This window comes from Mirounga angustirostris, unplaced genomic scaffold, assembly GCF_029215605.1.
Source record: "Mirounga angustirostris isolate CCGP_5_RB_7025 unplaced genomic scaffold, mMirAng1.0.hap1 SCAF_12, whole genome shotgun sequence".
NCBI classification, from domain to species: Eukaryota; Metazoa; Chordata; class Mammalia; order Carnivora; family Phocidae; genus Mirounga; species Mirounga angustirostris.
In genome coordinates, this window is record NW_026991720.1 from 1,885,636 (window position 1) to 1,900,857 (window position 15,222).

The window sequence follows — 15,222 nt, forward strand, 5'->3', positions numbered from 1 at the left end:
GACTATCATCACTTTGAATTGTTTCATTTGAGAGTCTTCAAACTATTTTTACCCTGATTCATAGCTCTAGTAAGACTTTATTTCTGCACACTTGGTCTTTGACTATAATGAGATCTCCTGTTCTTTGACCCATCCTCTTTTACCTATCATCCCCATAAAATTAAATGGAATTTAATTTGAATTTAATATTTAAAAAGTTTCTCATTCAACTGCTGTTTATTTTGGTATGTGGTATATTTATTGAATGATTATTCCCCCCATATTGATTTGTGATGTTTCCTGTATGTAGAACCAAATTATATAAATTTTGTGTAATAGATGTTTCATTTATCTGTCAAGTTTTGGTGCCATCACACTCTTTAAATGTTATTGAAGCTTTATAGTGTGTTTGATATTTGGAAGGGATAGTAGCGTCTCATTGACTTTAGTTTTCAGAATTGTTGGTGTTGGTCTTGCTCTTTACACTACCATATGATTTTGAAAACAATTTGGTTAAGTTATGAAAAGAAGGATCTTCACTGGGCTTTTTTTTCTGCAATGATATTAAACACTGGGCTATTTGAGTTATTCATATAAGTTAGTATTTTATCAAAACTTTATATATTAGCAAAATATCTAAAATTTTTTACTTTTTTAATAGATCGAATCCTTCTTGCATATAAATACCAAAGATGTATCTTCTATAATTTATTAAAAAAATATGCCACAAATGTAAATGAACTGTTAATTTTTTTTTCCAGATATGTTTCCTTCTTTTTGCCATTCTCTACATTGTTTCCTACTTCATCATCACAAGATACAAGAGAAAATCAGGCAAGTAGAAACATTGTAGTTAAAACTTAGATCATCATGCCAGCTGGTCTGTGGTATATGGGCTATATACTGTGCCTGTCAGTATGGTAGTTTATATATTCAGTATGGCCATGATTGAAGGACACAATAGCCTGGTACTAAGAGTAAACAGTAACCTTCAGGGAATCTGACTGCTTGCAGGGTCGTCATTCTCTCAGACCTGAGCCCTTGTTTACTACTGTTCTTACGTCCAACCAAGAATAGTGTGGGACTGCTCAGTGTCTGGGAAATTCTAGAGTTTATAAGGATATATGGGTTCTTGTGACTGGCTCTGAGTTTGAACATGCATGCCCCATCCCATCTTTTCTCTGACTACTAGACTCTTTTCTTTCTCTAAAGTAATACAGAATTTAGAGTCTCCATGATACCATTTAGTATCAGTTTAGGATTCAATTGTATATTAGTATTTTTATTATTTCATATATATCCTGTCTACCAGAGGGACCACTAAATCTTTGTTCTTTTTTTATTTTTAAAAATTATTTTTATTTTTTATTCATATATTTTTTATTATTATGTTATGTTAATCACCATACATTACATCATTAGTTTTTGATGTAGTGTTCCATGATTCATTGTTTGCATATGACACCCAGTGCTCCATGCAGTATGTGCCCTCCTTAATACCCATCACCAGGCTAACCCACCCCCCACCCCCTCCCCTCTAGAACCCTCAGTTTGTTTCTCAGAGTCCATAGTCTCTCATGGTTCGTCTCCCCCTCTGAATCCCCCCCTTCATTTTTCCCTTCCTACGATCTTCTTCTTTTTTTTTTTTTTTAACATACAATGTATTATTTGTTTCAGAGGTACAGGTCTGTAATTCAACAGTCTTACACAATTCACAGCTCTCACCATAGCACATAGCCTCTCCAGTGTCTATCACCCAGCCACCCCATCCCTCCCACCCCCCACCACTCCAGCATTATTATTATTATTTTTAAAGATTTTATATTTTTGAGAGAGAGAGGCAGTGAATGTGCATGTGCATGAGCAGGGGGAGGAGCAGAGGGAGAGGGAGGGGGACAAGCAGAGCAGGGAGCCTGGTGTGGGGCTTGATCCCAGGACCCTGAGATCATGACCTGAGCTGAAGGCAGACGCTTAACTGAGCCACCCAGGCACCTGTTCTTTTTTTTTTTTAAGATTTTATTTATTTGTAGAGAGAGGGAGAGAGGGTGAGTACAAGCAGGGGGAGCGGCAGGCAGAGGGAGAAGCAGGCTCCCCACCGAGCAGGGAGCCTGATGTGAGACTTGATCCCAGAACCCTGGGATCATGACCTGAGCCGAAGGCACATTCTTATCTGACTGAGCCACCCACGCGTCCCATCCCCTATTCTTTTTTTAAAAATGAACTTTGTGCTAATTCATTCACAGATTTTTGTGCCAGGGTTTTGTAAGGACCTAAACAGTTGCCTTACTGCCTTCTGTTAAATCTCAGCTATTTTCTATAAATCACAGGATTTTCTACCTGTGATGCTGGGCTAATAGTAGGTACCATATGAATACTTAAGGATTCCATATATAGGGACTCTTTATGTTATAATATTTAAACTTGTTAGACTTTTCAAAGCAGTTAGTACATGCTTGCTCTCTAGTGTTTTAGTTTGGCTCTATGATTACACTAAAATACTTCTTAGAATCTATAATCTCTCAAAAATTTGAAGACCTGCAGATTCAACACAGTATCTTAGCTATTTTTAAAGTTGTTTTGGCATCAGGTTTTAATGATTATGGACATAGAAGGGGGGGAGAATTAATGAATATAAATGCATCATTTTTGGGGAAATTAGGGGATGAGGAGCAGGAAAATTGGAGATTTATTAGATGATTTTTAAGTATTTATTTATTTTGAGAGAGAGTGAACAGGGGTGGGGGGCAGAGACAGAGGAGGAGAGACAGCCCCAAGCAGACTCCCCTGACCCCTTCAGTCAGCCCGGAGCCTGATGCAGGGCCTGATCCATGATCCTGAGACATGACCCCAGTGGAAATCAAGACCTGGATACTCAACTGACTGAGCCACCTGGGCACCCCTATCAGATGATTTTTAAAGTAATGGCAGGGAGAGGTGATGAATACCCTGGACTTAGTAGAGTGTAGGGAGAAGAATTGAAATTTATATGAAGCTATTAAAACATTCTTCAGTAGTGGATGATTAATTGGGGGTGTGTACAACAGTATAAAAATTAATTGTGACTTATTTTATGGTCCTTTTGGCTGTAAAGCTATTTTGGGCAGCCCATAATTAAGAATGGAGATTGGAGTAAGAGAATGGCTCAAATACACCATTGACACGGAAGCAGGTGGACACTCATAATTACAGAGACTTAGAGAAGAGAGCCTTTGAGGACAACCCCAGTTAGGTATTGAGGAGAAGGAGGGTCCAGGGGGTGTTGTGCAATATTCTTGTAATTGGGTCAGACTTTCTTTAGCTGGTAAATTTATGTGGGAGGACAGAGAGAAGGCTAGCAGCCATGAGGGAGAGGTAGAGGGGGTGAGCGAGCATTGGGGCAGAGGGCATCTGCTACTTGTAAGAGATACAGAACTTGATACTTTCCAGTCTGTAACTTGAACAATAATTATGAAGTATTGAGGCAGTGGTATCTAAATGGTTTAGACTGGTCGAAGAGAATCTTCCTTACTACCATTAATAATGACAAACTCAAATCATAGAAAACTACATGAGTTTTAAGATTCTGACTTCTAATTTTATAGTAAAGATTTTTGTTGGATACTGTCAACTAAAAAATTTCATTCATTAGCAATTATAATTTTACTTGTATAACAATAAACTTGATAGTGGTCCTACGGTTCTACTAAGTTTTATTTTCTTGAGCAATAAATATTTGGAAAATTTCAATTTACATATGGTAGTTTTCTTAATCAGGATTTTGGTTCATCACAACACTCTTATCTAACTACATTCTATCTTACTGATTTAATGAGATTTAAATTTCTATCCGTGTTGAAATAAATACAGTGCGTTTTGAAAATCAATTCTTTTCAAAATAACTACTTAAGTTTCTATTTTTTTTATATTTTCTAATAAATTAATGAAACATTTTATTGAAGATAAAAAAATTAATACCTTAACCATTTTTACAGATGAACAAGAAGACGAAGATGCCATAGTCAACAGGATTTCGTATGTATTTTAAAATTCATTTGTTCTGTTTCTAATTTTGATGTCATAAATTCTTCAAATTTAATTCGCACCTTTGGGCATAAATGTGGAAAAAATTCGCCTGAAGTATTACAATGCTTTTATTGATATTAACCCTATCCTTAGAAACACATACAAACAAACACCCAGTTGACTCTTGAACACCGTGGGGGTTAGGAACGCTGGCCCTGTGCAGTTGGAAATTGTGTATAATTTTTGACTTATCCAAAACTTAACTACTAATAGCCTACTATTGACTGGAAGTCTTACTGATAACATAAACAGTTGATTAACACATATTTTATATGTTATATGTATTATATACTGTATTCTCACAATAAAGTAGCTAGAGGAAAGAAAACGCTATTAAGAAAATCACAAGGGAGAGAAAATACATTTATATTACTGTACTATATTTATTAAAAAAAATTCACTTATATGTGGACCTGTGCATTTCTAAGCCATATTGTTCAAGGATCAACTGTACATGGAAAAATGAGGATTGATTGTCTCCTCTTAAAATTTGCTTGTTTGAGGAGCTGACAATTTTACCTTCAGAGGTTTTAACCAGGAAGGGGGCTATGGTTGGGAAAGTTGCTGGGCCATAAGAAAGAAAACTCTTGGCTGTTTAATGGTCTGCTGAGAAGACTGACACTCTTGGAATAGGGAACAGACGTCTCTTCTAGTTAATTGAACATCTACCTGCTGTGAGCAGGGAGACGGACTCAGATGGTTCTTTAGGTTCCCGATAGCTCTCTTTCTGCTTATATATGCTGATATATGATTGATGTACCCTTTAATTTTTTTTTTTTTTTGAGGTATCAAATGGATGGGAAGCAGTGAGTTTCTTTCTATCAGATTTTGCTTGGCTAAAATTTGAAATCATACAGATATAACTACATTGGAGAGATTCTTATTCCAGGATTCTTTTATTTTGATTCTTGAAAAATTTTTGGCATAGTCCTGAATTTAGAGAAAAGTCAGAAATATAACAAAAAAGAGCGTTTTTGCCCCAGAACTGTTTGAGAAGTTGCTGACCTGGTTCTCCATTTCCTCAGGATACTTTTGTATATAATGCCTATAAACAGTACATTCTCCTGTGTATCTACCATATAAACATCAAGATAATGAAACTGATGCTGTACCACTCCTGCCCCATTCAGATTTACCAGTTGTCCCATTCATGTCCTTTGTTGCAAAAAAGATCCCATTCAGAATCACACACTGCTCGTAGTTGTCATGTCCCTTTAGTTGCCTTCAGACTGAAACCCTTCTTCAGTATTTTCTTGACTTCCCTAACCTTGATACTTCTGAAGATTACAGGCCAGTTATTTGGATTTGTTTCTTCACGATTAGTATCAGATTATTCATCTTTTGCCTGGGGTGGGGTGGAGGTGTGGGAAAGGGGGAAAGGCTGTCTGCACTTATGCACCCATTCACGGATACTCTCACGTACCCTGGGATATTACTCAGCCATAAAAAGGGATGAGGTACTGACACATACTACAACATGTAGGAACCTTGAAAACATCATGCTAAGTGAAAGAAGCCAGACATGAAAGGCCATGTAGTGTATGATTCCATTTATGAGAAATATCCAGAATAGGTAAATCCATCAATCAATGTCATATTGATGGTTACCAGGGACTGAGGAGAGGGCAGAATGGGGAGCAACTGCTTAATGAATACAAGGTTTTATTTTGGGGTGATGAAATGTTCTGGAACTCGAAAGTGGTGGTGTTTGCACAACAGGCCAGAACACATCACTTAGACTTTACCTTGCAGTGTATTCTATGAAACGGTGGCTGTGCCTTGTTTCCTTGTGAGGAGGCTCAGGAGCCCTGACCTCCCCTTCTGCTTTCATCAGTTCTGCTGCCGTCACTGTTGCGGCGGGTCTGAGGCCTTTGGGTTATCCTGGCAGGTGGTTCCTGCATCATGTGACTGGAGTTGACATCCCTCTCCTGCAGGCAGATGGGTATACTTACAATAAAGACAGGAGAGGGAGCAGGGAGGTGGGGGGAGGGCACCTGAGAGAATCAGGGCTAGTCTGTTCCCTCCCCACTCCCCCAGTGATCCCTTTGGCTTTCACTGCCTTTTTTCCCCCTTGTGTGATAGAATGAGTGAGAATGGAAGAGGAAGGTAGATCTGGGTTCAAATTCCAAACTCAAGATTAACTTGAGATCAGAAGAGCTTGAGAAACAAAGATTTGTTTTCTCCGTATGTGAAGGAGAGCTGCCACTTACTCTGTCGTGCTGTTTTGTGGATTAAATCACATCTGCAAAATAATCCAGGATTGGTGCTGGTGTACAGTACGTGGGAATTTGGGGTTGCCTCCCTTCTCTCCACCATCTTTCCTTGCCTTGCCCCCTCCACCGAAGAGGAGGAAATAGAAGGAGAGTCCTGCTGAACAAGGAGAAAAAAGAGGAAGAGCTCAGATAAGTTCTTAAGTGTAATGATTGGCAGCACTACCTGGCTACTTGAAACAAGGATCTCCACAGCTGGCTTAGCACCCATGTCAAAATGGAAAGCCTGTTCCTTGGCTGTTCTCACCTCCCGTTAGACCCACGTTTGCTTTCTCTTTTGCTCCTTTTTTCTTTTCTCTGTTTGTATCTGCTTGTGCCCCCAAATTAACTTTGCAACCAAAAACTACATTTTATGAGAGCTACTGTTGGCTAGGTAGTTGATTTGATTTGGATTTAAGTTATTGATATAAAAATGGAATGCTTTTGGGAGCCCTTGCAGGTGAGAGGAGAGTCTCCATTGCAGGAGGTAGGCCTGGCATGAGGTGTCAGAGCCCGGGGGTGACCTGGTGTGGGCTCTCAGGGTCCAAGAGCAGGGAGGGAATTTTCCCTCCTTGGTGGAGTGTCAGCTTGAGGGGTGATGAGGGGCACCCGCATGTGTTCAGGGGTGCTCTGTTACAGGGAGTCACAGGTTGGGGAGGGCATCCAGGCAGGATGACAGAGCCCAAGTAGGCTGAGGAGGGTGTCCCCAGAGGGATGGCCTGGCATAGGTATCAGAGGTCAGTGGGGAGGGAGGTAGGACAGTCCAGAATGGGGAGTCACCTGAGCAGGAGGGCGCCTCTGCATAGGGTGGGATGTCAGATCATTTCCAGGAGATTGGTCCATTAAAGGTGATGGGAGCCATTTTGCAGTTAGGGGAAAGGGAGAAAAATGAAAATGAACAGGGTTGTTGCATTGCAGTTGGACTTGCAAGTGAACTATCAGTGTGGACTCATGGTTTTCAATACAGAGTTATTGCACCAGATCTAGATGTAAAGGTGGGTGCATGTAAGTGTGTATATGTACATGTATGCATAGTGCATACTTGCATTCCTTGCCTGTCCATTGGGAGCATGACATCCCGGGAGCAGGGAGTATATTTAGCACTAGACCTGTGCTTCTAAATACAACTTTCCACTAATAGGAACCAGGGCTCCTTGGGGGAGAAACTGACTGCAGGGGTAGGAGAGGGGAAGTTCCAGGCTCATGTTGTACATACGGTACTGCCAGAATACAAGGAAGTGCTCCAAGAACGATGGGGTGCAAGTCTAAAAGACCCAGAAGCCTTCAAGGGCTTTCACATCAATCAGGGACAGTCTGAGTGTCCAGAGAGTGATTGTAATGGATCCTACACAGAATAAAATAGAATAATCTTGAGTCCATACTGATAGGAATCAGTAAATGAATAAACTTTTTGGCAAGGAACAGGGTATTTTTCCTAGTTTCAAACTTAGCTTCCCACAAAATACTAATTAAAAGTGGAAAAGAGTGATGTTAGAGTCAGAGAGACCTGGCAAACACCATCCTGCCCAGTGGTCAGTCAGAACGTAACCAGCAATGGGGCAGACAGAAGTTCTAGGCCACCTAGTAGCCTGCAGAGAGAAGTGTGAAGCATTGCCTCTGTGATGCTCGTGGACATGACAGACGAGGCTGGGCCAAAGCTGAGTTCCATATTTCCCCGCCGGCCTGCTCCAGCTGCGGCCTTCTCCATCACAGGCGATACCAGCTCTACCATTCCCATTCTCAGGCTAAAAACTCAGAGTCAGCCTTGAGCCCTCTCTGCCCCCACCCCCAGGAAGTCCTGTGGGTTCTGTCCTCAGAATCTGCTCCATTTCAGAAGGTGACGTTTGTGAAACGGTACTTTAATCTGAGGGGCACTTCAATAGGTCTGTAAGCTATGACCACTACTGCTCTTTTTCGACCTGGCCTTACCTTAGGGACCCCTTGCCAGCATTGACCTGCACTGCATTGACCTTTTCCGAGTAGCTCTCGTCCTCGGTGCTCACAGGCAGGGTGAGAGGGTGGCAGCGACCTGTCTATATCCAGAGCCCAGTCACAGTACCTGCAATGCAGTAGATTCTGCAAGTGTTTGTTGAGAGTTGGCATTATAGTTAGGCTTTTCTGGATCATTCATGATTTCAAATACTTTACCTATTTGCCCTCATAAGCTTAGTTTTTTGTCAGATTACAGGTCCCGGTTTTTGATGTGGAAACTCTGGTTGGTCTTCCTGCTGGTTATGTGGTCAGTGTCATGTGAGCTGAGAGGAGAGGGATTGACTCTTGAGAGGAGTGTGGAGAGTGGTGCTGAGGCTGCTTCACAGGGCAAATGACATAAAGGGACCCTAGGGACAGAGCTGACTGTGCCCCAGAGCACAGAGCCATGAAACGCATTGAGGTTTGGTGTACAAGAAGGCTGGGTACATCACACTGTATGTGGGAGTCTGTCGTGGCAAGAGGAGCCTAACACACATACTGGAATAGCTGTGCAGGACCTGGAATGGTGAACTTGTGGATTTGATCCTATTTTTAGCATTGGAAGGAAGCAGTGGTAGTGATTGGGATAACTTCCTCACTTGACTTGCAAGGACAGAACAGAGAAGCACGCTTCAGGCCACTGGCCGGTAGTTGCCAGAGTTGGCGGTGGACCTGGGTGGACATTTTTCCTAGTGCTTTTCCCAGGAAACGTGCCCGCTCAGCAAAACAGCTTCTAAGCCTTCTTCTGTGTCTGATTTGGTATTTTTGGTATGTATGATATGGTCTACATTTAAGCATTATCAATGATTTACTGAACAGAGGTTTCATGGTTGTTTTGGCTTTTAAGTAGGAAAACATTTCTGTTGGTTGCCACAAGATGGCATTGGTCTCAAAGTTACTCTAGTGGATGTGTATTTCAAGTGTTTATTGTGTTGTTTTTTTTTTTCTTTCTTATGTGTTACATTTATTTTCACATTCTTCCCATATTGACTTTAATGGGATGGATATTAAATTAAGATTCCATCTCTAATGTTGGTGAGGTTTTCTTTTCCTTTGCCTTTTTAGTCTTAAAAAAATCTTTTAAAAAATTAGATACAAAATTTTAAACATTGCAGACATATATAACTGAGAAAGTGAAAGCCCCTTAGAATTCCACTCTCCTGTGGGTTTGTTATATATTATGCTAGGTTTTTTTTTTGTGTGTGTGTGTACCTCTATTTTCCTGTGTGTATAAATGCATTTTTTTTTGGAGGGGGGAGCATGTTTTCTATTTATTGTCCGTGCCTTTTCAGTTTTTTTAACTTAATTTATCTTAGACATTTCTCTGTATCAGTATTTATTAGCAATATCTTATTTTTAAAAATGACAAAATAGTGTTTTAAATACTGTTTAATAGTAGAATATTGTTTAATAGTTCTCTACTGTTTCCTAGTATAATTTATTTTGCCTTTACCTGTTTTAAGAGGTAGCTGAGCAATGGCTTTGTTAAGTTTTTTTTTCTCTTGAAATAACCATTTTGAATTGATTTCTTTTTCATACTGTTTTCACAAGTTTTTTTTTTTGTTTTTTTCACCTGAATCAGTTTTTGCATTGCTGTTAGGATGTATTTGCCAAAGTAGTTAATTAAATGCAATTGTGAAATAAATATTTAAATTTAAAAGAGGAAAGAGACTATGGCTTATTCTTTGTAAAATGTGCAAAGTACTCTGTCTTCTGTATGTGATTCTTCTAGGACCTGCTTGTTCAAGTTAATGACCTTTTTCACAGAGTGAGGAGTTTTAGAGTATACCTAATTGAACTTCTAGTATCATATATATATCATTTGTCTCCCAACTGCACATATTTAATGAAAATCTTATGTAACTTTTTTGGATTAAAAGATTTAAGAGTTTTTATCCTTTTTGAATTCCTACCGTATTCCTTGCTTTTTCCAATTGCTGGTGACAATGATCTCTTCTCTTCCAGGTTGTTTTTGAGCACGTTCACTCTGGCAGTTTCAGCTGGGGCTGTTTTGCTTTTACCCTTTTCAATAATCAGCAATGAAATCCTGCTTTCTTTTCCTCAAAACTACTATATTCAATGGCTAAATGGCTCCCTGATTCATGGTTAGTATATACTGCTCAATATAATCACAGTGAATGTTTTTGTTTTTTACTGCACTGTATTTTTAGATTTGCCTTTTCTTAATTTCCTTCATAATTTGCATCTTCCTCCAATAAACCATGAGTCCTTCATAAAATCAGAAAACCAGATTTTACTTACTATTCCTATTCTTAGTTGTGAAAGGCTTTTCTGTTTTACTTAATCAAGAAGCAGTCTTTATACTTAATGATTTTGATAAATAGGTTCTCATTTAAATATTTAGCAAGAGAATTTTGGTTTATCTGGATATGTCAAAAGAACTCAGCCTCCATTTAAGACCTAAAAATACTAGCCATAGTTTTCTACTTAATTTATTTTCTGTTACTTTTGTTATTTAAGAATGTATAATTGAAGGGGAAAAAAACTCTTCTGTCAAGTACAAACTTTAGAATTAATGTGGTTAAAAAAGTGACTTACTTACTGTGGGCAACATGGTATATTGCTTTGGAGGCCAGTTAGACCTGCATTCCAATCTTGACTCTGCCATTTTCTAGAAATTTTTAGTGAGGTGTACGACATTTTAATTTTAATTTATGAAATATATTACAAGATCTAATACATAGATCTTTTTTATATGTTCCATTGTCCTTCCCCCTTTTATTCTTTTTGAATTGTGGTATCTTTATATGGAAAACACATCAGCTTTTTATTACATTTTTAAAAATATGTTCTAGTTATTTTTCTTTTTAACTTTATTTGCTTTTTTATTGACAGAATTTTTAACATTTGTATATTGTCCAGTGTCCAGTCTTTTTTCTTCCTTTGGTTTCTCTAATTGTTTTGTGTTTAGAAGATCCTTTCCCTTCCTGATATGTGACAAATACTCTCTTTTTCCCCCTCATTTTCTAAAGATGATTTTTTTGTGTGCATAACTCTTTTTAATTCATCTGGAATTTATACAGACAGCTACCTTTTTTCTCCTTTGTGTTTAAAGAAATACTACGTTTGCTGTAGAATATTTGGAAAACAATATATGGTGAAGAAAATTAATGTTACCCACAATCCTACAACCCACAGAGCTATTGTGAATACCGTGTAATCTTCAGTAAGGTGTCTTCCTGTGAACGCATAACCAGATGGAAACCTTCAGGGACTCACTGATGATTTATGTTTTCCTAAATCAACATATAAATGGGAGGTTTCCATGCCATTAACTACTTTTCTGTGCAATTTATAGTAGTGCCTGGAGCTGTTGTTATAAGCATGGATTGTTCCCAATTTTTTTTTTAACTAAAAAAGTTCCAGTGTACATCTTTACAAATATTTGTCCTTAGGATAAATTTCTGCAATTCACTTTCCAGGTAAGCACACTTTAAAAGTTTAGAGAAGATGTTTCCTGATTCCGAAAAGCTGTGTGAATTCCACTAGTGGTTTCACTTTTGCTGAGGGCATCCTCTTCCCAGAATGCATCTTCGTCAACTGTGGGTGGTACTTAAAACCTGCCAATTCAAGGAGTGCTTGGGTGGCACAGTCAGTTAAGTGTCCAACTCTTGGTTTCTGCTCAGGGTCATGAGATTGAGTCCTGCATCGGGTTCCGTGCTCAGTGCAGTCTACTTGGATTCTCTCTCTCTGCCCGCCACCCCACCCCCGCAATAAAATCTTAAAAAAAAAAAAAAGTTCCAGTTCAGAAACATGAAGCATCTCCCCTCTTAAATGTACATTTCTTTAATTACTAGTAAGGATAGACATTTACAAAACATACTCAGAGGTCATTCATAGTTATTTTTTAGTAAATTGCCTACCTATGTTTCCTTTGCCCATTTTTACAGTGTTTCCCCCTCCTTTTTTTTTTTAATTAAATTTTTAATTCCTGTTAGTTAACATGCAGTGTAATATTAGTTTCAGGTGTACAGTGCAGTCATTCAACACTCCATACACCACCCGGTGCTCATCACAAGTGCTCTCCTTAATCCCCATCACCTATTTCATTCATCCCCCAACCACTCCCTCCCCTCTGGTAACCATCAGTTTGTTCTCTACAGTGAAGAGTCTGTTTCCTGGCTTGCCCCTCTCTCTTTTGTCTGTTTGCTCGTTTGTTTTGTTTCTTAAATTCCACATATGAGGGAAATCATAGGGTATTTGTCTTTCTTTGACTGACTTATTTCTCCTGCATTATACTCTCACTCCATCCATGTTGTTGCAAATGGCAAGATTTCATTCCTTTTTACACTTGCAGTGTTTTTTTTTTAAGTAATTAGTTGTCTATCAGAGGTTAATTGAAAACATTTTCCTCCCATTTGTCCTTTAATACTGCTTAAACTGTTTTTTGACATGAAAAATTTTAACATTTTAGTTTAATCATATATTTGAATCTGGCCTTTGTGGTTTCTGTCATGCTTGAAAGTAGAAACAAATGGAGTCATGATGCTCTGAAGACCAAATGAATTCAGTAAAATTAGGACTAATTATTAACTGAATAAAAAGAAATTACTCCATTTTTTTTGCTTAGCAATTGAAAAAAACTGAATAAGCAAACTGAAATTGATACAAAAAATAAATCCTCTACTGAAAAGTTAGCTGTTATTATGAAAGGCAGGAGACAACCTGGAAAGTAATGGCTATGACTGTTTTGGTGAGTTATTTTTAGATGACATGTTATTTGTTATTAAAAAATACTTGGATAATATATAATTTAGAAAATGGTTTTTACATGTATTGTCTAAAATGTTTGAGGAAGACTGTTTGGCATGGTTCCCCTTGGCCCTAGCTTCCTGTAAAGCGATAGGTACTATAGCATATACATTTTGCAGGATTGGGCTCCAGGTGTTCTTACCAGCAGAGCAGGTGGTCTCAAGCTGGGCTAACCAGTATGACAGGTGAACTGGACTTTGTTTCCAGTTTTACTGAGTAGAAATTGCATGCTATACTTAGTGACCTTCACATACTCTAAATCAAGGCTATTTCTTTTATTCTGTTTATGGCCTGTTAAGTAAGAGCTACTAACACATGACATGCCATATATTTGGAGGCCTTAACTCTGGAAGTAAATATATTTGTTTTATTGGTAGTCTTTCTCATTATAATGTAAGGTGTGTAAACTCAAATATTTTGTTTATAAATTAGGGCTTAGAACAGTGATTCCCACATAGTGATTGCCTAATAAACCTGTTGAATGAATATGTGATAGACAATAATTTTGAACTCCAATAAAGCACATCATCTGAAAGTTGGGGAACTAGAGGAAGAACCTTCTAAATGATGTCACTGCTTCTAAATGTACTCTTAGGAATAGGTTTCAGGAGGCCTGGGATGTAAGCCCTGGAAATTTTCCTTGAGGGTTTTATGACCCCTGGCTTTGTTTCTGCTAAATCTTTGGTAGGTCTGTATCCTTTGCTGCATGTAGTGAATTTCATAAATCTTTAAATTCATCTTTCTCTTCTAAATTCATAGCTTTCTTTAACCTTATCGATGACATTCGAGGTAGTGCTTATTATTAGTCCCTTAGATTGTCTTGGGGTTGAAGATTTGTCAACCTTAGACATACTTGCTTCTTAGCTTTTAAAAAATCATTAATGGGGCCAAATTATGGTAATACTAAGACATGCCCTGAGGCATGTTCTGTGTTCTAGACATGCTCTTCCTCACTTCCAATTTGGAGGAGGCGTCCAGGTTCCCCTTCGTGGTCAGAACTCCCTTCCTTGCTGGTTGATTGAGAGGCATGAGGACTGCAAAGTGCTGGACAGCAGTCTGAACTTCCATTTCAGTGGAATCGTTGTGTCTCGTGGTGGAAACGTTCCTCCCTTTGGAGCTGGAACTCTAGTCTAGCAGCACTGGTTCCTAAGGTTATAGGAACAGGAGACAGAAAGTTTGCTAGTGGGTCAGGATGGATAATAGTGAGTGCTACCACTCCCGATTCTACTCCTTGATTCTACCTGTGAACCCCGGCTATGGGAGAAATACCACCATATATTGAATACAGATTCAGGGGGAATACGACCTCCTAGAGTACCTTTCTTCAGCCCTGCGAGGTATTGCCAGCTAGCTGGCACCGTAACTGAGTCTTCAGAAGGACATTCCACCATTCTATCAAACCAGCTGCTTCAGGATCGTGGGAAGCATGCATGACCAGTGAATTCCGAGGGCATGGGCCCATTGTTGTTCTTCTGCTATGAGGTATTTCCTAGATCAGGAGCGCTGCTGTGATGATGGTGGGCAAGGCATTCTGAAAGTCCACAGATAATAGTTTTGGCAGCAGCTTTGCGTTCAAGGCAAATCTGTACCCAGAGTAAGTGTCTGTTCCAATAAGGACAAAATGCTGCCCTCTCCATGATGGGAGTGGCCCATTTCAGTGAACCCACCACCAGGTAGCTAGCTAATCTCCCCTGGGAGTGGTGCCATATTGAGGTCTCAGTGTTGGTTTTTGCTGCTGGCGATTAGGCATGCAGGTGGTAGCCATAGCCAGGTGAGTCTGATGAGTAGGCATGCACCTTGCTGAGCCCGTGCATAATCTCTACCCTGCCATCATGGCCACTTTGCGTATGAGCCCATTGGATCATGACGAGTGGCGGGGAAAGAGGCTGACTGTGGTATCTGCGGAACAGGTAGTCCTGTCCACTTGATTATTAAACTCCTCCTTTGCCAGGGTCCCCTTTTGATGAGCAGTCACATGGGACATGAATATCTTTGCATTTTTTTTTCCCATTCAGAGAGTACTATCTGTACTACCTCTGCCCCAAATTTCCTTGTTACCAGTTTTCTAATCATGTTTCTTCCTGACCTTCTAGCCAAATCACTGGACACAACCCGTGAATTTATAATTACATGTCTGGTCATTTCTCCTCCCAGGCAAAGTGAACAGCCAGGGGCATTGGGAGGATTT

General features: G+C 39.3%; 1 protein-coding gene across 6 annotated transcripts in view; it reads left to right on the plus strand.

Moving 5' to 3' along the window:
- LMBR1 (limb development membrane protein 1) overlaps nucleotides 1-15,222 on the plus strand; it is a 161,276-nt gene that overhangs the window by 42,685 nt on the left and 103,369 nt on the right. For 2 of the 6 annotated variants that reach the window (XM_064575663.1, XM_045863970.3), the window contains exons 2-4: nucleotides 741-813; nucleotides 3,951-3,990; nucleotides 10,227-10,366. In XM_064575663.1, coding sequence (XP_064431733.1) covers nucleotides 741-813; nucleotides 3,951-3,990; nucleotides 10,227-10,366 — 253 coding nt within the window. Of the gene's footprint in view, nucleotides 1-740; nucleotides 814-3,950; nucleotides 3,991-10,226; nucleotides 10,367-15,222 lie in introns of those variants that run through there. The other 4 variants (XM_064575664.1, XM_064575665.1, XM_045863972.3 and 1 more) reach the window with 3 other exon arrangements.